The sequence below is a fragment of the Ammospiza nelsoni genome, chromosome Z (genome assembly GCF_027579445.1).
Source record: "Ammospiza nelsoni isolate bAmmNel1 chromosome Z, bAmmNel1.pri, whole genome shotgun sequence".
NCBI classification, from domain to species: Eukaryota; Metazoa; Chordata; class Aves; order Passeriformes; family Passerellidae; genus Ammospiza; species Ammospiza nelsoni.
Genome location: NC_080669.1, coordinates 60,733,627 through 60,758,564, shown reverse-complemented (window position 1 = coordinate 60,758,564; position 24,938 = coordinate 60,733,627). Strand labels below are relative to the sequence as shown.

Here is a 24,938-nt window from a genome sequence, read left to right as displayed (position 1 = left end):
AGTTTTGTCTCTCGAAGGAACACTGCTTTTGGTTGAGCCTTCCCAACTGATTAAGAAGACAAGCATCAGGGTGGAAGGAGCAGAGGAGGGCAGACACTTGTGTATCACATTGGCATAACCAGAATTAGTAAATTGTTCCTATATTAATTTCAGGAGAAAATGATGTATATTTGTAGGTGTAAAATTAAGCCTTCTTTTTATTACCATGTGGTCCTATGTGATTTATATTTTAAGTGCCTCCTTCCTCCATATGCCTGTTTCTCTATAAACTTTATATATGGATGTATATATATACACACACACATACACACATCTATGTGTATATATCTATATTTATATAGCTATCTATATCTATATCTATCTATATTTATCTATATCTATATTTAATCTATCCACCTCCATTGGTGCAGTAACTGTCAGTACTCATAGTGGACAGATAGTTATGAGTGATAAAGTTTAGCAGGCAAAAAAGCAAGAGCCTGACATAAAACACAAATTTTTATGACATGCTAAGGCAGTATCCTATTTTCTTCAGGTTAGAAATGTGTGGTATATATTCACATTCATATGCTCTTTTAAGATCATTTTTTTCCTCACATTGTATTAATGTGTAATATTCTGATCTTTTTTTCAATTTTTTTCTAAAAAAGAGAAAGAATTGTGTCACCTGTAACTCTACATGAAAACAGTTAACTGCACACCATTGTACATCAGTACACAATAAAAAAGACTATTTTTGTCAACTAGCTCACACATTGTCTTCAGTAATTTATTCACATACACACACATACACATGCACACCACACAGGCCACTGCTTGGTAATTAAAGGGAAACAGTAATTTCTTAACTACCACTTAATCACCACTCCACCTGCAGTACTACCTGTTATTTTTCCCGGCTTTCTCATTTTTCTTCATCCCTGTCATCATCTCATCTGGATATACATATGCAGTTCACACTCTCATGTTTTTACAGTGAGACCAAAAAAAATACTGAGTCAAAATTACTTTGAATTAAGAAATAAGGCAGTAAAACTTTAAATTTCCACTGCTTATTTTCAGCTTTCCCTCATGTGAGGAGAGTCTGGCTTCCATTTTCTGCTTCACTACAATCCAAAAGAAATGAGGTTTGAGTAGAAATACATCAAATGCATAGTGTCTAAAGTAGGACAAAGAACTTCACTTGAATTCTCTACAAAATAAGAGACAACTAAAGCATTTATTTTCTGCACTAAGTCACCAGTAGAGTTTTACTCTAGAAGCTGCAAAATTAGGCACGTGTCAGTGAAGGTGGAAATTTACCTGAAAAATAAAATTGTTAGGTATTTTAGTACATAGAAACAAACAAACAAACAAAAAAAAGGGTGTGTCAGGACAATTTTTAGGAAAGGAAAAAAAATCCCTTTCTACTATTGTAAAACCCTCCCCATGTGCATAAAGTTATTTAAAATCTGCAGTACATAGTAGTGCAGGTATTGTGTAAAAGTCACTTAAAATAGAATAATATTTTTTTCTGTGACCATTTAGATTGAATTGCTGTGTTATTCTTGAGTAAGTAAGAACTTTGGTTAAGATTTTGAGAATTGACAGTATGTATTGTATTTCTTTCTTCCTTACCTAATTTATAGGTACTCAGAAATGGTCATTTCTGATCTTCACAACTTATTTTTCAGAAATACAAAGATCATCTAATAAAAAGAGAAAAATATAAAGCTTAACTCGTTACGCTGTTCAGGGAAGCTCAACCTACACTATACATTGCACTGTTGAACAAGTAGTTCTGAGTGATCATATCCTTTGGGTGACAAATTTGGTCAAAAAACCCAAACCCCAAAAAATGACACATCTTTAGCTTTTAATTGCTTGATCGGAATCCTGAGAAATTATCTAAGCCACAGGTATTCTTTCGCCAACATATCCATGCACATTTTGCTCCTTTCCTGTTGCAGTGATTTGTCTTCTCCATGGCTTTACCTATGCCTGGCGACCTCCGTGCGTGGGGTGCACATAAATATGAAGAGGTGAGATGGGGAGTAGGACCAGGAACTCTTACTCTGTGAGGCTGTGTTTAATGCCATACTATCCTACAAAGGGATGGCATTTCTGAACAGTGGTGCAGAGGTAAATATTAAGCTATCCTGAGATTATACCCCTCCTCTTTGGAAACCTTTCATTGTTTGCAGCCTGTTAAAGAATTCTGGAGATGTGCCTTGATTGAGCAGAGGAGGCCAGGTTTCTGCATAAGTGGTGAATCTGTGAAGCTTGTGCTGGGGCTCTCTGAAAGTGTTCCTTCTCTGCATTTTAGGAAGTTTTTGGTTTTAGATGTGTATGGTGTGATGCTATCATCACAGGTGTGACAGCTATTTTTTGAGGGGAGAGAGATTCTAAGCTGTAGAATGAATTAAGGAAAACTGTGAAAATTGTAAAATATGAAGAGGGCAGAAGATAAGAAATTATAGTGCTTTCTCCAGTGCTAGCAGTTCAGGTGTTACAAAAAACAATGAACATTTTATGACTTAAAATGTGTCTTCCTGTGCTTATTATTCTGAAGCTGAGTTCTCTGTAGCCTCTCAGAGAGGCAAATCTAATTGAGATCTGTAGAAGAGAGGATTTATTTTACCAAGGGTTCTGTAATCAGCATGTTCTTACTTGACAAACTGGCCTTTTTCCAGATAAAATATATGCTTTTTGGCTGAGGTGCTCTTCATTTATTTATGTCTTTTAAAAGATCCGCATGTAGGGAGGAATGAAAAAACAAAGGTGGACATGAACGCAACAGCTGTATAAGCAGGACAATCTGAGGGCTCTGATACAGAGGCTTCTTTGAGAAATCAGGAAGGCAGCACCTTAGTCTGATTTTCTTGGGACACATCACCTGACCAGAGGATCTCTCAAGACTAGAATTAAGGTTCAATACAAATTTCTAAGCCAAGTGTTGTGACAGCTGACAGCTGCAGCACTGGTGTGTGTGAGTGAGGCTTGTGACAAGTTTTTGTTAAACTAAACTTGCTCTCGAATCAAGTCACTGAAAAAGGGCTTTCTTAAGAAAAAGCCCCAAACAAAACAACCCCAAAAGACCCATGCCCATCCAACAAACAATACACCAGCCAAACCCAAACTCTGAATAAATAAATAAAAAGTAATAACTTGTTTTCATACAAAAGTGAAAAACCCATCCCACTTCCTTTGATATTCTTCTCCCTTCATTTTGTGGAGTCTTCAAATACTACTACATTTCCAAAAAGCTATTCCATTACACTTTGCATATATTTAACAAGCAGATGTTTCAAATGCCACCTTTGTCTTCAGTAGATACAGTTGAAAAGAGCTGAAATTTCCATAAATAACATTTCCATAAATAACAAGAAATAGCATTAATAAGATGATTATTTTGTTTTTGAGTCCTGTGATATCCAAGTCTCTTTCTTTTACAATTTGTTGGAGACAATCCTGATTTCATATTTTTGTTAGAATTGCAACTATTACATGATGTGCTAACTTGTGAGGGCGTCTAAGCAGCACTCTCACAAATATCAACCTGCAGGAATTTAAATTTTTGTCTGCAAGATACATAACACTCATATAGGTATCATGTAAAGTGATAAAAGAACAGTACTATAAGAAGAAATAGCATGATAATAATTGTAGGTTTCTGAATTGAGTAGTAAACACAGTAGATGCAGGATTTGAATGTAAAAAGATAAGAAACTGCAAAGTCAAAAGAACATAGGAGTTGAATGTAAAAATGCAAGAAAATACGAATCAAAATAACTCCATGATATGGTTTTCAAGAGTTTGTGAGAAAAGTCAAATTCCTCAAGATGAAAGCCCTAATTACCAGAAATAAGAAGCCATAAATCTGTTAATCCGAAGTCCAGGAAAATTATTCACTTCACCATTATAACTAATTTCAGTTATTCTTTTTGGGCCATTTCTGTGTTACAGCTGCACCACCATGGTGAGAGCACACATTAGCATTTCTGTGTTTTATGGATGAGGACCACAGGAGATAGAGCTGCATTTGTATCCAGGCAGTTGATACCACAGTTCATAGCAAATCAACAACTACCCCCTCCTGCATCCTTTATTTCACAGGTAAAATTTGTCCTCTCATCTCCACACCTATGGAATCTTGAAGGATTCCAGGTTTGGTTTTATTTTTATTTTTTTTCCTTTTTTTTTTTCATATATCAAAATTGCATCCCAATCACACAGTAGAACCAGAGGCAGGTTTTAGGTCAGGTATTGTGATTTTCCATATCTGCATGTGACTTCACTGGCCATAAAGGGAGACATAAAGTCTCCTGAAATTCAAAATCTCTTCTGGTTCAGATTTACATAGCTTAAAATTGTCCCCTTTCAGCATCTCCTCCATTTACTCTTAAATTGTATGAAGCATCAGGGAGCACAGGATCAAGTATGAATGGCACCCTGTGGCTCTTTGTGCATTGAATTCATGGGTTGAGGTGACCTGTTGGGGAGGGAAGTCACTGCATATTCCTTCTGCTCTCAGCCTGCTCAGTCACTTTTCCTTTTTTCCCAGCACAACTCATAGTTCTTGGCAGAGGAGGCAAGGTAACATGCTGCCATTTATGAAGCTGAGACATCCTCCATTGGGACTGGGGAGATGCAGGAACAAAAGCAGTCCTGTAAATTACAGTGTTATTTGTTGACACATAGCGCTAACAAGAGAATCTCAGCTCACAGTTCCTAATCTAAGAAGCAAGCTCTTTAAATTAGTTACAAAGGCTTGCTTTCACGTCTGCCTGTCTTTCTTAACCATCTCACCATCGCTACATGCTTCTCTGTATCATCTTCCAATTATATAAAATACTTCTCATTTTCAGTCCCTGAAAATCTTCAGCATGAGAGTCCTTCCCTGTTTCCCTTTGAGCCTCCACTGTTTTATTTAGTTATTCAGATTATAAGATATAAAACCTATAATCACAAGCACTTTTGTGGTCCATGTGTATGAGTCCTGTAAGCATAGAATTGCATGTTCTGGATACTATCAAGCAACACAGAAATTTCTCAAGGACTCCTTGTTATCAGTGTTGGGGGCTGACCTGCCTGAAAAATGGACTGGAATCCAGACATTGCAAGTCTCCTAGTACAGAGGCCATTTGAGCAGCAGGCTGAGAGATCCAGGATGGTTCAGAAGAGGAAATGTACATGACTTCAGTTGCACCTGACATTGTCATGCTTTTATCCCACCTGAAATATTTTGAATATAAATCATCCACATTTGAGCTTCAGTGCCACCAACTAAGCCTTCCCTACCTCCATCTGTGTAACTGGCCATAAATTGAGTGGTGCAGCATGTAGCCCCTTAAAGGTTACTGTGAAGAAAATTAACTCCAGCCCAGACAAAACTGCTTCATTGATTACATGGAATTATTTGATATCTGTGATTGAGATTATTATATTAATGGTAGCCTTGATGCAGCAGACCTTCATTAGGGAGCAGTGGACTCATAGAGGTTGAATTGAGAAAAGGATGGATAATAAGGGTAACAAGGACCAGCTTATTATTCACGTGAAATTTCTTAACTAGCAGCAAGCATTGCACTTGGCTAATGATATAAGCAGATATAATTTATTCCAGATCTTTATCATGCAGCTTAGGGCTCCCGAGAATTTGGAGTGTTTTTAAGATAAAACATCAATGACAGGAAACATCCTATCACCAAGTAGCTCTCCATTTCTAATATTTATGTGGCACTTTGTTTATTCAGAGGAATGGTGTGAATGAGAAGCCAAGATGTTTAATACTGGATGCCTTACCCAGGATAAAAGCTGGAATAATAAATTTTCAGTGAGAGAGAGGAAATTTTTGGATTTGTAACAGTCATAACTGAAAAGCAAGAATATACAAGAAGATGGCAAGTACAGATTTATAAATAGAGCCATAAATGCATCTATTTTGGCAAAAACAAAAGAAGTTACCTTTGATTTTACACATTGTTCTTGCATCTTAAAAGTGTCCTCCCCCACCCAGCTTTGGGAACAGTAACAATGGCAGTAACACACTATAAATAGTGAATCGCTGAAGTGAGCATTTCATGAATACCTAATAAGCTTAAATTTGTTTGCATAAACTGCTCAACAATTATCTAACATATTTGCAGAAATCTGTGTGTTAACGAGGCAGGGAAAGAGATAGCAACCAAATTAGTCATATAGTTAGACCACAGCCTATAATGAGGCTTATTCTAATGAACATATAACTTGTTTTGTACTCTCATAAATAAATATAAACATAAATAAATATACAACATAAAATATGTTGTTGCAAATGACCAGTGTTGTACAAGCTGTAAATGGTTCTGAACTCATCCATTCACTCGGTGGTGATACCATCAAGTTAATGTGGGTGAGTAACAGAATCTGTTCACTGTGGATCCTGTGTCTTTGGGGAATGTTACCTGCATCTGGTCACCTTTACTACTGAAACCATGTATTTTAAGATGCAGGGCCTGTTAATCTGGTATGCCAGGGTTTATTTACTGTGCTTCCAGCCATAAGTTTATGCAGCCACATGAATTTTCTGTATCCATCTGATGGCTTCCCTGCAAATGTACTGTGCTTTTCTTCAGAAACAGTAGAGTTGCTTCTTTGATGGAACAATTTGCTCTTAACAGATTAACAGTCCTATTCCATGAAGATAGATTAGTCTCTTAAAGCTTCCACAAACCCAGGTATTTGCAGGCAACAGCTACCAGACATTTAATCACTGACAGGAAAAATACAGGCACATTGATGTAACCAGCATTATTCCCATGCAAGGAATAATGTTCAGTCTGAGGAATATTCATCACTTAAAGGACTGCAGTTGCAAGTTGGAAGCATGGAGATATGTGCAGAAAATAGTTGCTCTAGTAGTGAATAGTTTTCTTGGGGTTTTTTTTCCTTCATTAAAAATACAAAATTACTTATGTAGGGTAAAAATAAAGATCCTCACTAACCCAACTGGTGTTGTTTAACCCAGCTGGCTCCTAAGCCCCATGGAGCTGCTTACTTGCTTATCCCCAGCAGGATGGAGAGAAAGTCAGAAGGGTAAAAGTGAGAAGACTCATGTGTTGAGATGCAGACAGCTTAATAGGCAAAGCAAAAGCTGTGCACATAAGCAAAGCAAAGTAAGGAATTCATTCACTGTGTTGCTTGGTAAGCCATCTGTAGGAAAACAAGGCTCTATCACCCAGAACAGTGACTTGGGAAGACTCTGAATTATCCCCCCACCCCTTTCCTTCTTGTCCCCCAGCTTTATGTCCTGAGCACGATGCTACATGGTCTAGCATATCACTTTGATCTTCTGGAGTCACTCGTCCTGCCTCTGTCTCCTCCCAATTCCTTGTGCACTTCCAACCTTATCCCTGATGTGCTGGAATGAGAGGCAGAAAAGGCCTGGGCTCAGTGCAAGCCCTGCTCAGCAATAATAATAGCATCCCTGAATTATCCACACTATTTTTAGCACCAGTGAAAGCCCAACCCTATGATAGCCACTCTGAAGAAAATAAACTCTATCCAGCCAAACCAGCACACCTGCACAGTGAAAACTCTGAGCTGAGCTAGGGAAGATATCACAGGACTCTGCAGTTGCTGTTGTGCTTTATGGAGTTGTTTATTGTGCTCTCTACAGAGCTCATGTTAAGCTTGAGTGCAGACAGAGCCAGAATAATCTGGCCAGTTTAAAATGCAAAAAGATTATTTCAAATTGTTTGGTTTTTTTAAGATAATATTAGTTTGTTAGGAGTCCAAAGGTTGTTGCTGCACAAGAGAGAGCTGCAGACCTTGCTGAGAAGGTCAAGCAATGTTCCAACAAGAGCAGCTACTAAAACATAGGAAAAATTCTTTACTTGAGAAACTGTTATTGTCATTCAATGAACAAATCATCTAAAGCAGCTGTTAAATAAATGTCCTAGTTGGAACAATGATGTATCCATTCAGAAGGGCCAGCTTTTTAAAATTCTGCTTTTACCTACTGTCCACTGCCATGCTGATTACTGAATTCCATCAGAGTAATTCAGGGAAGTGGGCTGAGTCTCATATAAGTCCCTTGTTTTCTGTCTTTCTGTCATAGCACTTTTTGGAACCTCCATGTCTTTATCACTTACGCTGAAGACTGACATCTATCTCGATACATAGATGAGATCAGATGATTTCAATTCAATCCATCTTTATGAAGATGTAAAAACACATTCGGGAATTTTCTTTAAAGTGTTTTATACTTGAATCTTGACTTAAAAATTTTGTGAGAAGGTACTCTTATGTATAAACTGGGCAGAAACTGGAATTCCTGTAATTCAAGACATTCCGAAATTGAAAAGCAAAACCTTAAACTGCATAGGAAATATTTTCTTTGAACCTTCTTCTTGTGAACATTTATTTAAATTCAAGTCTATTTCTTTTTTTCTTCAAAACTCTCAAAAGAGCCTGGGTAACCCATCACTCCTGTGTTTAGTTGGGACAATTGGGAGCAGACCTTTTAGACTATCAGGGAATGACAGCTCTGCTTGTGTGTAGTCTATGTCTGTACAGGTTTTAATGTTTCAGCTTAACTGTGAAAAGGAAAAATAATGGCAAAATTATACATGGTAATTAGGAATTGATGCCATAAAATATAGAAAGGTTTAGGCTTCAGAGCAGTTACTGTATGAGCAAATAAAACCTTTTTCTTGGAAGTACTTTTAATAGTGTCCTGGTTTAGGGCAAATTTGGGAGGAAACCTCCAAAAGGGGCCCCTCCAGAAAGCAAACCCACATGGCCCCCTTTCCCCCCAACTGGTTCGGGAAGGATTTCTCGGAGAGAAGTGGAAAGAACCTGTTTATTTAACAGGCAAAGCACCCCCCAGCACACAAAGTGAATAATACCAGATGACACCACTCTGAAAAAGATGACAAATTCAGGGAGTCTCTCTTGGGGGTGGTCGCTCTGTTCTCAGTCCCTCCGGTGCTGGGGCAGCTGCTGCAGCCACAGGGTGCAAACTCTCGGTGTTCCCAGGTGTCAGTCCGGAGCAGGCTCAAGTTGGTTCAAAAAAAGGAAATGAGAAACAGTCCAGGAAAAATTTGGACTGTTTAGCTAAACTAAGTAATGAGCAGAAGCAAGAGCAAGCAGAAGCAAGAGCGAGAGCAAAGCAAAAACCAAAAGCAAAAAAAAAAAACAAAAGCAGCACAATGTACTGCCTTGTCTCTGTGTGCCGCCAGGCTGATAAGAAACCCCAAACAAAACTTTCACTCTTCAGAGCCAGTCTTGAAGGCACAGAACATAGTATCCAGCACAAACAGAACACATGAATGGGGATACAAGCATCCTAACGTCACCCTAGGGCAAGTGTCAAGCTAATAATGCTTTGCACTGTGATCCCCCCGTAAGTGCAAGAAGCACATAGTCAGAGCCTGACCTGCTGGTTCAATAAAGAATTAATTGCTCATATTAGAGGTGTTCATGTGAGTCAAGAAGGGGGATATGAGTTAAGGAGCTGTGCAGAGCTGATGTGAACAGGCTCCCTGAGATGGGCAGTGCTGTGAAGCTCCTCAAGAGGTGTTTTGTATTGATTTCTTCACAGCCATTGCCTGAGCACAGTGTTTTCACTGCACGAGGGTCACACCTGGGCAAATGTGCCCCATTGCCTCTACAGTGCCCAGGGGAAGGAGAACAGCAGAGACTGAGCTTGCAGGATGAGGAATGGGCTCTTCCTCTTGCCCTCTACTAAGTTTGAGGGTACAAAGAACATCCATTGGCCGCCTGTTTTTAGGGTGGTACTATACTGCAGAGATGCAGCTGGATTAATCTGTGTAAAGTGGTGGTTCATTTTATGTTGTTTCATTTAATTCACACAGAAACAAGACCTTTACATCTCAGTGGTTTTTAGCATTACTCCATCTCACCATCTTCGGGCATGGAAACATGGAAGAATCTCAGCTTTCATTAAGTAATTTTCCATTCCTATCTCTTATCAAAATAATCTGAAATTCAAAAATAAGAAGTACCCTGAATACAAATCTAATGCTCCTTTTCTGCATGATCAGTATGAAATTTCAAAGACAGGGCAATTGCAGACACATATCTATCTATAAAAGACATAAATACCTAATTCTACTGAAGTTAAATAACTGGAGGGATAAATACTAGGAGTAATCCAGGAATGATCACCCTTTTAATGTAAATGCATTGTTATAAATTAAGGGAGCAGCATTCCTAGATTGCCTCTTGCTCCTGAGTTCAAGCTTTTAGATCTTTGCTGCTGCAGGTACTTTATCTAGATTAAAGCCAGCATGCACGTGCTTATCTGTGCTGCAGTCACAGCTCCTGGTTTGCTTGCTAGAGTTTACTGAGGAGCCCTGGAAGCCACAGCACCAGGAAGTGGCTGTACAGCACCCGCAAGCAGGTTTGCAGATTTGCTGCCTTTCAGCATTCCATGTGCCTCCACAGTAAGCTGAGGGAACACATAGCTGTGCGTTTTAATAATCACAGGCCATCTAGCAACTTTGTTTGGTGTTTTTTGGCCTATAACAGTGGAATCTTCAAGCTCAAGGTCAGCAGAGAGGGGATGATAAATAACTGATTTGGGTTTACCTGTCAAATGACCTCTCTGATTGACATGGGTGTTCCACAGCAGGTTGTTGCTCGGCAGGCCTATCATGGCAAATGCCCTTTGATGACTTGCAATTTAAAGTTTGCAAATACAGAAAATAAAGCTTAGTAAAATTGCACCAGTGTTAAAATCACCTGACCAGGTGTTTACACAACCTGGCATTACAGAAGTAACGTTTTTCACACAAAGTAATCATTTAAGTAGAAATCAAATTACACTGATGAAATATTTGACTAAAAGTGTACTCTAGCCATTTAGCATAGATTAAAAGCAAAGAATAAAGGATAGAAGGAAAATTTCTCAGCTAGTGGAACTGTGAAACCTCTGAAAGTTAACATTTGATTGTTTTTTCACTTCACAAACGGACCAGTTCTGCTGATCCCATTATTTTTGGCTGTAATATACTTGCACATATCTCACTGATGATCCTGTGAGTAATGCTAATTTAGGGAAAGCTCAGATAGTTTTCAAGCACTGAACTGCCTATTTAAATTGCATCCAAAGTGGAGGAGACAAAATAAAGAATTTTGCAACCTCATTTTGATCAGTTATTACATACACACAAATCAAACTGCTGTATTTCATCTAGCCCAACATACTTAATTTGCCCAAACATTTGTGGTAATGGCATATTTTGATTAAATTATCCGAGTTTTAAAAATTGTTACTATAGCAACATATACTCTAGAGTGAGATGCCTGACTCTCATCCTAGCAAATAATTTATGTCAGGAAATTATTTGATAGGATGATGATAGGAAAATTCAATATAAGTAGTTGAATTGCTGATATTCCTGCTCAAACTAAAAATAAGCCAGGTTTGGCCCCAATATAAGTGGGTACCTTTTTTTTTGGTAGGAGCTGAACAAGGTAAGTGTTGACATAACTCTGTCTGTTCTTAATGTAGGAGAAGGTAAGAAGCTAAAAGTGATAAAATGGCCTGTCTGTAATAAAATGTCATGACTAAATTTGTCCCTGTTTTTACTCTGAAACATTTCATATCACCTATACATGCCCATTTCCCTAGTAAAATCTATCCCAATAGCCATTACATGTAAATATGTAACACTCCTAAGTGTTTCTCTGCAACATATTTGCCATTTAATCTTACCATCCTGAATTTTGAGGTGCTTTTTCCTCATGCCATCATCTGAGAAAGTGTGAAAGTCTACTGTTGTGTGTCAGGTCGCAAACTTGATCACAGAGGAACTCACCTACAGTTTGAGAGTAAATGAGAGTAAATGAAATCAAAAGACCTAGAAATGAGTCTTAGGCCATGTTTTGACTTAATTGAGAGGCAAGGTGAGAGGAGGCCTCTGTACTTTCTCACTTGTAACTACTCAGTGCCAAAAGAAGTCCTCTTTAGATTTTGGGCAGCCTTTTCAGTGCTTGCTCCCAGGTATGCTTGGTGCCCAAACATTTTCAAAACTGCAGGAAGCAAACTGTGGGTTGTTCAGTCTATAGCAGTGCTTTTGGATAAGGTAAATTTTTCAGTCTAAACTGCTCTGCTGGGAATATCACTGTCCATGCGCAATTGTACATTAATTTTTCTGAGGTGCAAAGCATGTGGGAATGGTCACAGTGTGTATCACTGTGTGAATCATCAAAAGCCCTTTGTTGCCCAACAGTGACCTTTGGAGGCCTTTGCTGCATGTTTGCACTCACTGAAGTAACCCAAAGTGATGCCAAGGAGATGTTGAAACTGAGCAGGACCACAGGCTGGTGCTTGCCGCATTTTAGGAAAAGTTCACAGGAAGCATATCTTCAAATCTGCTGCTCAGTGTTTATGTAGCAGGAAAAGAAATTTGTTAATTGTATTTGGAGTAGAAACCAAAAACATTTATAAAGCATGCGTTGGTCACAAGCTTAAAGGGTCCTGAGTTTGATCCCAGAGCAAGTGTTTATCCTTGAAGATTTTTTTATTGGCCATATTATTTACCTTCAACTAGATGTTCAGGTAATGGAATATTTCATTCCTCTTCAATGTTTGATTTCTTTTCCTTCTTACGTGCACTGAATTTGTCCAAAGTTGGTTTTTCTTGCTTCATTTTGCCTCCTGGCAGAGGCTCTGGAAGAGATTGAATGTCAGTAAGTTTTAAGAAAGCCCTGAGGACTGTAGTTCTCTACTCATTTACACCACTGTGGCATTACTAAGCTGATTGACACAAGGGGAGAATCAAATTCTGCGTATCCAGTAGTTCTGAAGGTAATGGATACTTGGATTTTGTTGATGTTAGAAAAAAAATAAATTACTGAGGAGTAGCTCTCTCAGGTGATAAAATGTGTCTTCAGATGTGTCTTCTTCACTAAGAATTGGAAGGCAATTTTATGTCCCCTTTAAAGGTTTATGTATTATGACTGCCATTCATTTCCCATCTGATGTAAAAGCCAAAACTTGACTTAGAAAAAAAGCTTCCATGAAGAAAAAAAAAAAACCACCCCAAAAAACACAAGCCCAAGTCCCTCTTAAAATGTTTTGCTTGATGTCATATATGTCATCAACTTTGAACCACAATGACTTGCTGACTCTTATTCATTTCTGAACCCCCTGAGTCATCAATGTAGGACTTCTCTAGGGTTTAGGAGAATATTTGCAAATCAGGTAGTTTCCTCGTAAGTGTATTAATTGCTTAGAAACATAAAAGCATTCAAAATTTGCTTACAAACATTTTCCATTCTTGCTTGCTTAAGCATTCTAGTTCCAAGAGAGCTGCAGTTTTCTTTCCTAAACAAAATACTCCCTAGCTCCACGCTTCTTGTGAGAAATGACTGATGACCCCCAAGAACATAAGTTGTGATTGTTGAAGACTGCAGTTTGAAAAGGGAAGGCATGAGGAAATCTCAGAGATTTAACCAGTACTTTGAATTAATAGATCATTCTGTCAGAGATAGTTGAAGCAAATTGAGGTTAAACCTTATACTCTGTGGCTGGAGGTATTTGGAGGTATTTGCACTGCTTTTTTGCTCTAAGCAGTAAGTTACACTGCTTTGATGAGCACATCCTTCATGCAGAAACCTTTTCCAGCACAGCTGCTGGACAGTGTGTCAAAAGGAAGTTGCATAAACTCAGCAAACATAAGTAGCAATAGACAAGGTCAGATCCTGAGTAAAACCAGGAATTTTCTCACCTTTTTCAGATATCTTTCCTATATTGTACTTCTTGTGTGACTCACGAGTATATTTGTAATAGTTTTGCTTGGTGTGGACATTTCCCTGTTATAGTATCCATCTTGTATTAATCGAAAATTTCTCTTTCTGGTGTGCTTGACACTTGTCTCACATTACCTTACTCTTCTGGGAGATCTGGAAGTGCTATTCACACGTAGCATCCTGTGATTCATCCAGAAGTTTCTGTGCTGAACATGGAAATAATTTTTTCCCTTTTTCCCTCCCCGCTTTTAACCAGGTAGACAAGAAAATTGTCCGCACTGAAATTGGAGTTCTCCTTCGCCTTTCGCATCCCAACATTGTAAGTTTAGCCAAGTTACTCCACTCCACATTTGTTTCCTTCTTTTTCTTAATACTCCTTCTGTTTGTGAAAGACTGTTGTGGTTGTACAGGATGACCTGTACAGGAAGACCTGTACAGACCTGGATTAAAGGTCTGGGTTCTCTTAGTGAGCATGCTAGCAGCTTTTTTATGAACATCTGTTAAGTTATATTTCCATTTTAAGATAAAACAATGATGTTCTTACAGAGCTGAGTGAGAGACTATGTGAAAAAATTTCTGCAAATGAAAGTAAGAAATTGGTGTTTTCAGTCCTGGGAGACTTAAAGACCAAAAGGTCTTACTTTTTGGTTTCTCTGAGAGCTTGGCAGATGGCCTCCTGAACTCCTGTATTTCACAGAAGTCACAGAGGTATGAGAATAACCAAAAGAGTAAAAAAAAGGAAAAAAAAATTGGGAGAGAACAAGGTAACCCTCCCAGCTGTGATCTGTGTACTACTGTTGACCTTCAGAAGTGCTCTGCAAGAAGACAAATAAGCAAAAGAAATACTTTTTGTACTCTTTTACCAGATAAAACTGAAGGAGATATTTGAGACCCCTACAGAAATCAGTCTTGTTCTGGAACTCGTCACTGGTGGAGAACTATTTGACAGGTAAGTTACCTGTACATACCTCTTCCAGTACCTTCCTTCCCCAAGGATGTTAGAGTTCAAATTTCTCCTCTGTATGTAAACCCTGTGTTAGAAATTATTGAAATTATTTTACCAGCATATGAGTAATTCACATGAATAAATATCTGCAGCAAAGATCCTAAAAGTGCCTTTGGAAATGTAACTACCATGAAACTTTTTGGGGGAAAAAATTAGTTGAAAATGGAGAAATTAGCCAGTAAGTGTTGAAGAAAGGTGCTCAGCAGGCACATAGCATCAAATGTGTTAGAGTGGACAAAAGATGGAAAAAACTGGGAAAATCTCCTTGAGAGGTCATCATAAAACAGAGTAGGTGGCAATCAGCCTGCTAGGAGGATAGTGTTATGTCAAATAAAAATTTTGTAAGCAGACTGACAGGAAAGAAATTCTCTTTGGTATTAACTGTGTTTATCAAACGTGGTTTTGCTACAAGGGCTCTTCAAGACAGCTGTTGAGTTCTGAAGGTTTTGCTCATCAGTCTGCTCATGCTTCTGAAGTGCATATGCATAAAGTGAGATGATTCTGTAATAGTGTTGGGATGATATTTTATTGGTAGGGATTTGGGTTTTTTAGAGCAAGAGATGATGAGTAAAACATTTTATACTGGCTTGAGTAAATGAATTAACTGACTGGTGTTAGTGATTTCAAACTCACATAAGGACAGGTTATTTGATATTCCTTGTTCTGTAATTAAAGTTTAGTATCATAGAGGAATATTACAAAAATACACATCAAATATTCATTCTGAAAGTATCTTCCGCTTGAAAAAACAAAAGCATACTTTTTTTATGCCATGGTCATACCTTCAACCTTGACAAGAGCTATTTCTGAACAACAACAACAAAATCAACTGCTCCTGTGTCATCCTAAGTTCTACAGAAGACTGATAATTACTCTCTCAATACTGAGGCAAAGGAGTGAGGAGAGACATGCTGCAAGTTAAAGTATCAGTGAGGCCCCAGTCCTGAGCTGGAGACAACCCTGGTCAAAGTGCCTTACTTTTCATGTCACCCTTTATATATCCACATGGGTTTCAGATTAGGGCATTCTCAGGAGGGCTGGATACTCTACGGGAGTCTTTCATGAGATATTGCAAAGGCAAAACACAAAAAACCCAGTGAAGCTCTTGGTTCCTTAACAGCAACCATCTGTGTGGTAGGAGAACTGAAAAGATTTCATGGGATCCAGGATGGGGAACCACATTATTTGATTAAACCAGGATTTAATATACTGACAGTTTAAACATTCTCAGTAGTGCTATACTCAGTAGTGACTATGGGATTTGAACTGTCAGATTGATCTTTTCAAAAAGATTGGATGCTTGATCCAATAGTTTGGACAGCTAGGACCAGTTGTCTGGCATTCTGACCAGAAACAAAGTCACTCAGTAGAATTGCAGAGCCCCCTTGTGATGCTATAGATAAGCACCAATATTGTGGAGATCTGCATCCTCCTTTGCCCCATGTACAACAGAATTGGAAACTTTGTCAATACAGACGTCTGTGATTTGGAAAAAGACCCAACAAGCAATGAAACAAGAAACCATATTAAACTATTTTCAGCTCTTAAGCTAGGAGTATTACTTCACTCTTCAACCTTAAACTAAAAATAATTAAGCAAAAATATGCAGCCAAGATGTTTTGCACTAGTGACTCCAATTAACACTAGCTGTTTCTCCTTTCTAAGCTGAGCTAAAGGATTAAAACTTGCATTGTTCTGTACAATGGCTGCCCTCTGAGTTTTAGAGAGGATAAATTTAGCTTTCTGCCTTAGGGCAGACTCCCCTCTCATGCGCAGTATTTTCAGTCCTTACATCTTTTTATTGTGCATGAAGGAAATGTCCTGACTGACAGAGAGACCTTGTGCACGCCTTTTTCTATGCTTGTATGAGTCCAATTGCAGGAGAAAGATAATGACCTGGAAATCTCCTCCTGAGCAGAGGAGCTGTGTCAGATGTGGAGGGACAGCTGAGACCAGGTTTGAGATCCACCCCCCATGGTTGTCCTCAAGGTAAGACCCTGTGTGGACAAGCAGGACCCCAGTGTGGCCTGGCACCACCTCCAGGGTGTGGAATACCTTATCTGCCTTATTTTTAGACCACTGCCCATACACAGACAGCAAAGCAGCTTTTGTGCTCTGGAGGAGTTACTCTTCTCCCTCTTTCTAATCAGCTATCAGCAAATGACACAGCTGGGCCTGTTACACAAGCAGTGCTGCTCTCCTGGCTGCAAACATCTTCATCACTGTTACTGCTAAATCTTGTAATATGCTGCTATTTTTATATCAACTGTTTTATTGCTCCGGTTTTCTCCCATCCCAGATGTCCATTCTTCTTCTGAATAGTATTTGAGCTGCAGAAGAGTAAGTTCTTCCATGCAAACATTCTTCATATCATGAAGATGATTTTATAAATACCCAAGATCCAATTAGTCCTCTAGAATCATTGTTGTTAGCATTGTTGGTTTCATGCCATTCTAACTAAAAGTTCTGGATAATGAAATTATTCATTTCCTTCACCATATTTAATAGTACTGTCAAATCATCCACATTATTGCTAAAATGAACTGTCATTATGACAATTTTTCAGTTGTGTTACCTAAGGAGAGATAAATTCAAGTGAATGTATCAGTTTGACACCTGAGTTAATACAGTTCAAATCAGATTGATTTGATTGTATTTTTAAAAAGAAAACTGTTTCTCAGACTTCATAAACCACATTGTGGGTCATACCCTACATACCACTCCAAATACAAACTCAAAACTGGAGATGTTCGTGTAAATTAGAATATTTATTGATAATGTACATTATATTTTTTGCCAACCCAGCAAGTAAGGAGTGACAAGGAGCTTGTGGCAAAGAATGACAAAGAGAATGGCAGACCAATGGAGGAATTTACCAGGAGAGAAAAATGTAGTAGGTCTAAATTAACTGATATTAAAGTTCTTTACAGGTGCTGCATCTCCGGCCTAGTGCTGGGAAATACTTCTCACATTTGCTTGCCTCTCCTCTCTCATTCCTGCATGTCTAAAACAGACAGGCAACGTTGAAGTGCATTTAAACTGGCAGTGTTTTGACAGAGCCCCAAGGGAAAATCTTCTGATAAGGCTCTGAGTGTTCCAGCAACGTTAAGTCCAAAAGCACAATCTGATATCTTGTCTTCTATAGGCTACCTTCTGTTCAAGTTGGGATTTTTTGCAATCAAATTTTATTCATATCTATTGTCTTCCAGCTGAATCACCATTATATATCTCTTTTTCAAATATGAATGTCTGCAAGAAAAGTCAACTCTACTTTAACTTCTTTTTAGTCAGAATACCTGCAGATTGCTAAGAATAGTTTTTGGTTTTACCAATTGAGATAGAAGTGTCCATCCATACATTCTTGTTTTTACTTTGGCATCTTGACCATAGGGTTTTCTGTTTCTTCTTTCATGTTATTATTAAGTGCACTAAACAATGTCTAAAAGTAGCACTTGCAGCTGACAGTCTCTTGACTCACTTCCCTTTCAAGTTTCACATAATTTCCTGTGAACTCTAGGTTCAAACTCATATTCTCTTCTTTTATATAGTATACATTAACAAAAATATTAATAGTTAATATTTAATTAATATTAATTAAATATTATTGTTCTAAATAACTTGCTTTTTTAAGAGGTGTGGGAATGATTGCTTCTTATGGAGAAAATATAGCAAAGCTTTCCCAGGTGTTAGGGGCACCTTTTTGGAAATTAAAATTGCTCAGGGATGTCAAAAATATTCAAGGAATGAATCAGTCACTAAAGTGGGAGTCTTTTATGAGCTAGTGTCAGAATAGCACCTTCTGTTTGCTTCAGTGCCCTGGCCTCATTATGTATTGGCCGTCTGTCTGTCCTCTGAACAGGGGTCGGAGAAGTCCTTTGGACTCTCTGCTTCATGGGACCATGTTACGGATCCCTCACTCAGGACTGGCAAAAATAGAAAGAGGTTGTGACTTGACGACACCATCTATGCCTGTTCTCTGAAGCTGGTGTCAAGAAACAAAACTCTGATAAACATGCTCTTTGATATCCTAGTAGCTCATTTAGTTTCTCTTGAATTTATTGTCAGAAATTATAAACCCGAGTAATTTCAGAATAAAGATGTGCATTAATGCTCCTTTGTAGTCCTTCCAATGTAAATTCATTACTACCAATAACTTCATAGAAAGCTCTCATGCAGCAGAACATTGTGAAAGACTCTATTTAATTTGCCCCGCAATCTTTTGTCCCCCATTATGTTTTCTATGTTTCAGTTACTGTCTATCGAAAGTCCTCTATGTGCCCACATCTTTCCCATATCCTGAGGCCCTTAGCTACTCAGAGAAACCCGATTAAAGCCTCAGCAGTTGTTGTCAGGCAGCTTCATTGGTGCCTTCAGTGGAGCTCTTTTCCCCTCCCCAGGCCACTGCCTCTTCCGCAAGCTTTCAGGGATTCCCTTTCACCCGCTCTCAGCAGGCAGGAGCTGTGACGTGCTCCAGTAACTCCCTGTGCTGCCTTGCCTCACACAGCCCCTGACACAGGAACTTCTGAGGGAAGCTTGGAGCCAGGTTGTCAGCACTGTGGCTTCACAACTTCTAGAAGCAAAGACTGTTATTTAATAATAAATAAACTAAATTTAAAATATCTTCTGTGATCAAGCTCCTGAAAGGTGAACTTGTCTAATTCTGTGGGTTCTGAGTTGGAAGTAGAAAGTTAAAGAGGGGGAAACAAATCCTAGTATGAGCTATGAGAAATATTTAATCTTTCTCTAAGTTCTCCTGCATGCCTCATTTATCATAGAGTGAGTCTTGCTTAATAACAGTGGAGGGAAAACAGTTTTCTTGAGTGACTGCAGTGCTGAATTTCATTTCTAAACACAGAATTGAAGAAAAACTTATAGTTTGTTTCTCAGGCAATCAGATCCAAACCCTGGTCAGTATTTCCCATTATCTTTTTTCAGATGACAGGTAGGCAGTTTGAGCCATTAGAGACAGTTACAGCTAGTCTGCTCTGGAATATGAACATGGTTGTAGAATAAGGGAGATTCTGCAGAGCTACTTTTAAAAACATTTATTATTCCTCAGTTTTGTAGTATGGAAAATGTATATATATTTATGCAGGAAACCTTTTTTTTAACTAAACAAATGCAACTAGGAATTGCAATCACCTCAATACAGACAAGAACTAATAGATCTGTGAATCATTCATTGAGAAAGTGTCCCTTGTGGAAACCATTTTGCTATTGAATAGAGTGATGTCATTTTCTTTTCCTGTTTCTGCTAATTTTTAGTCTCACTTTATCTTGCAGAAATCTTCTAATTTCATTTTAATTGAGTACAATAATTTGCATAAGAATTGAGTGGTTGCAGAAAAAGTCTCCATGACAACCAAAGCATTTTAGATAAGTTAACATTTATATTATAGAACCAAACAATTTTTAAAATGGTTAGGACATACTGGCATTGGAATAGAACTTGTTTGTATCTCAGGCAGCGTCTTGCCTGAGACTGCAGATGAAGTAGCATGACACAGCTAAGATGTGGTGCATGGGTTTTGGGTAAAAGCCAGCTAGAGGCAGAATGAAAATTACCATAGAAAGAGTGATGGGTGGTTTTTTTATAACAGTAGTTATAAAAGATGGTCTACAAGGCAAATACTGAGAGTGCTTAAAGAAAGCAAAACAATGTTGGGAACTGGTAAAGTATAATAATTTTTACTGTCTTAGATGGCCAAGTTTAGCAGGACTTTTGCAAGCCACATGATATGTTTCTAAATTCAGCTAATACTCAAATGCTACCAACTCCACATTGTGGAGAAATAGTATTTATAGCAGCAACATTAAATAATTGCTAAATATTGAAAATTTTAGAGTAACTCTTTAGATTATTAGCATAAAAATAAGTGCATTTGCTGAGTCTGAGCAGGAAAGCAACAGACTTTACCTGCTCACATTTTAGGCAAGATTGGAGGATGGGTGAGGTGGACCATGTGGGAGGGAAGAAGAGAAGAAAAGCTAAGAATAGGAGAACTAGTGCATGTAGAGCATGGGGGAGGAAAAAATAAGTTTTTTAAATGGTAAAATTCCAAATTTTCTTAATCAGCAGAAATAATGAGTACATGTTGAGGTTAAAAATGCAGGAATATTGATTGTACCAATACCATTCCAATATTGATGAAAAATAAAACAGAAAGAAGCTTTGGTCTCAGGGACAGTGGTCTCAGGTGGAAGTTTCAGTGAGAGGCCTGGAGTGGTTCTGTGGCGAGGGGAATGGTGTTCACTCTTCCTCACTCTTAGCTGAGAGCTGTCTCTATAACAGCAGGAATTTAAGGCTGACCGTGCCTTAAATTCCCCTGCTGACAATGAGTTGTGTCCTGCCAGTGACTAGCCCAGTCTAGCATCCTCTGGCATTGGAGGAGTCCTCTCCTTGCTCAAAGCAGGTTCCTGAGTGGTTTTGATTTCTTTTTCTACCAATGCAGCTGTGCAAGATCTGTTTTTCTTGCTGGACTTGGAAATAGCTCGCCCCCTGTTTTGTTACTCATTGAAAAATCAAACCCCAAACCTCGTCCTGTCCTTCTCTGATGAAATGTTCGCTTGTTTGTTCCTTTAGGAGACTGATTATTTTCACTTGCCTGATGTATTTGTCATTAATCCCCAGAAACGTGTCCTAGCCAAGTGTAAAATTGTATGCCAATATAATTTTAATACTCCTCAGAAAATGGATTCTAAAATGATCCATTAGGATTCCCCATCTCTTTCCTCCTTGATTTTCAGGCCCCATGTGTTTAGATTAGCTGGACTGCACTCTTCCTTTTTTTCCCCCTACCAGTAACAAAATTTCTGCAGAGCAGGTGTGACCACTACCTCCCTCGCTTTACTGGGATGGCCCACTGCTTTCTGTGGCTACACACAGATACAGTGAATTAAAGCCCAGTAGCAGGAAGAATGCCCCAAAAGGAGTAAAGTCCATTGCATGGTCTTCCCATATTACACTGTATGCTGCAGGGATGGGGTGAATGCTGGTAGCAGTTTATGAATCTGCAGACCCTCATAAAGACATGCAACATGGAAATATTATAAAAAAATTAGCAAGAGCTGCAAGTCCATGGTAATGAGGCTACACTGAAAGCCGTCTGCAAAACTAAAGAATTCATACTGCAAGAAAACTTCCAGTGCTTACAAGGAAAGGAAATGCTGGAAAGGCCAGTGGAATCTGGCAAGGATTACTGCAAATTATGAAACACTTGAACACATACATGTGTTTGATGATGGAAGCTGCCAAAATATCAACTGTATGCCTCCCCAGAAACACATTATGCCATTTCCATGTGCTTGCTGGGCAGTGTGATGCTGGGGTGGTTTTCTCACTGCTAAATCTGTTATATCTCCATTACCTGGCAAGGCTCTTCCACCTCCGGGCCCCAGCAGCAGCTGAAAGAGCAAGATAACACAGATTTCTGTGGGGTGCCCAGGCCCTGCAGGCAGGCAGGGATGTGTCTCAGAACCATGTCTCACCCATGGGCTGCTCCCAAGGGACATTTCCATCACTGCTGGCACTGGGAGAGGGTGGTGAATAGGGGCTCTGGGAATTATTTCCCTGCTCCTCTATTTAGAAGGAGGCAGATTTGTCTCAAATATGATGACATGTGCTTGGAAAGATAAGATTGAGTCAGGTGGTGCTTTGGGAGAGCTCTGGCTTGCTGTCCATCTAGTAGCCATTCTGTTAAATGTGTGTCTTGACATATGAAAGTGTAAACAATGGATCAGCATATTTCAACAAATATGTGTGCAGAACCATGAAAAAGGGATCTTACACAATCAGGCATTGCATTTTTGCTCCATCTAGAATGTTTCTATTTTGAAGTTGCATCTTAAATTTCCTGAATGCCTGCAGCACCAAATTAAGTGTTTTTCCAAGCACTTTTTCTGGTTTTCAGCAGTTCCCTGCTGTCTTCCTCACGGTTTTTCTCCAGCACCCTCTTGGCCTACCTGGCTCATTCATTTGCATATCAAAGAAAATATTTAATTAGCTCCTTATGGCTGCTGTTCCTATCTTTCTGTCCTCTCAGCAAAGGCTTAATCTTCCTTCACCCATGATTTTGTCAAAGATCGTCCGATAAACTAGGTATAAATAGTTGGGGTTTGCTTCAGTAATAGTGAAATAAGATATTTCTGCATGTTTACTTCCCCTTATAGAAAAAAGGCAATGAGTAATTGCTAATCTGCAGGCTGAATTTGAAAAATCCTTTTAAAGAAGACTCATTGGTCTCAGGTAGGAGTCTTGCTGGCACACCTATCATTTGTCTTATGTAAACTGTCACAGGGAGGATGAGAAAAATAAATGTGCAGATGATCCCCCAGATTTACTATATAACCTAAACTACAGGATAATCTTCTTTCACTATTCCTCCTTACTGCCTAATAGCCAGGTTTTAGTTCTAAAGCAGAGTACCCTTAGAAATAAATTTTCATCTTTAAAAAGGGATATGTCTTCTTTCATTTATTGCTGTCACAGAATATTAGGTTTTTCATTAATTAAGAGTAAAGTTTTTATTCTCAATAAGTCTGAATTCTAGACTTCTGGAAAACTGGAGAGGTAACTCTGTATGACATAACCTGCAATTGGCCAGTGCATGTTATTCACCTGTAGCATTGGCATATGGGTCCAGTGCATTGCAGAATATTTCTAGAATTGTTTCTTAATGCTTTCAGAAATATGGGCCCACACTTCATCACACTTATTTATTTTCAAGTGTAAATTACAAGGCTTCATCTACAAGGTCTTTGTGTTTTCTCTGCTGTGTGTTCAATATAAATAATGAGAGCAGCCTGCTATCTGTACCAGCATATATTGTCTAAGTCAGCGTGGACTCATCTTGAGGTGAAGAGGGCAGCCTTGAGTGTCTCTTTGATTTTTCCCTTGTTTCCAGTGGTCAGATAATAAACATAGCCTGGGCATTTACAGGAAGCTCCTGTTTTCTTTGATTTTGATGAGTGGAGGAAAATACAAAGCTGTAGACTGCCTTTAAGGTTTGAGTTTTTATCATTCCCCTGGTTTATGTGTTTCAAAAAGATAGAAAAAAGACTGAGCTGCCACACTGAAAATAGAGGTTTTTTTTTTTTTTATTAAGGGAGAAATGTAAATTGAATTGTAACAGCATTACTTCATATTTCTGTGATCTCATTCTGAGATATATTGGAAAAAACAGAGTATTCTAAATACTATTTAAGCCTTAGAACCTGCCTCATGCATTTCTGAAGTCAGGTGCACAAGGTTATCCTGCACTCGGGGAACTCAGTGTGTGGGGCAGGGTGGATGCTAAAGGCCAGCATATCTGGCTGACACTAAATACTTCATTTGAATCAAAAAGGAGGAGGAAGCAAAGCCAGTGTATTTGGAGCAATGAATGCAAGAGCATTAATGGGGCTCAGGTCTAACAATGTAATCTAACACAAGAGCATAATTCAGCCTGAAATGGCCAAGGAGTAATCTAGCCTTCAAGCACAATGTAGCATTTTATGGCGTGATTTTTAGGTTTTTGTAACCTCTTTCCTATACTTCAGGGTAAAAGCCTCATATAATGTCTCAGTGAGTAAGAGTTGCTTTGTTTTCCCCTTATGGTGATAAGTTCCAGTAAAACTCTCCCTAATGGTGTAAACAGATTACCAAAATAGGAGAAAGGCTGAAGGCACAAAAAAAGCAAAGGTGTTAAAGCAGTGCATGTGGCATGACAGCTAAGGGTTGCCAAAAAACCCAAAGAACCCAAACCAAACAAGCTTCTAGAAATAATCCCAAGAATTATGCAGCAAAGAAATAATGATGAAATAGAAGACATGATTAAGGGGGTGTCGTGGTTTGACACGGGAATTACTTGCTGTTGTTGCTGCCACATAAATAGACTCAGTTCTCTGGGAGCACAGTGATGTAAAGGTCAAGTGATGGCAGCTGATTGGGAATATCCCTGGCTTCCCACAGTGTGTTGCCTCTGTTTCTGGTGGAGTGCTGTCTCTGCAGCGTTTCTTACTTCCAATCACTTGATGCTGTAATGAGTATAAAGTAATGCTTTTCCATGTAGTTACTCACACCTTTCCTGTCAGTTTTGTGAAGCTGTGAGGAGCTTCATTGATGATAACTCAGCATTAATCTGTCATTTCAGTGAAAGAAAGTGATAAAAAGTGCAGAGCAGGAGTAGTGGGGAGAAAGGAGCATAGCCTT

At 38.7% G+C, this 24,938-nt stretch overlaps 1 protein-coding gene across 1 annotated transcript in view; it reads left to right on the top strand.

Annotated features, from left to right (window-relative positions):
• The window catches only part of CAMK4 (calcium/calmodulin dependent protein kinase IV), a 137,788-nt gene that overhangs the window by 64,079 nt on the left and 48,771 nt on the right, over window positions 1-24,938 (top strand). Inside the window, exons 3-4 of the mRNA XM_059492215.1 lie at window positions 14,000-14,062; window positions 14,610-14,692. Of these exons, the coding sequence (XP_059348198.1) occupies window positions 14,000-14,062; window positions 14,610-14,692 (146 nt within the window). The remainder of the gene's footprint in view (window positions 1-13,999; window positions 14,063-14,609; window positions 14,693-24,938) is intronic.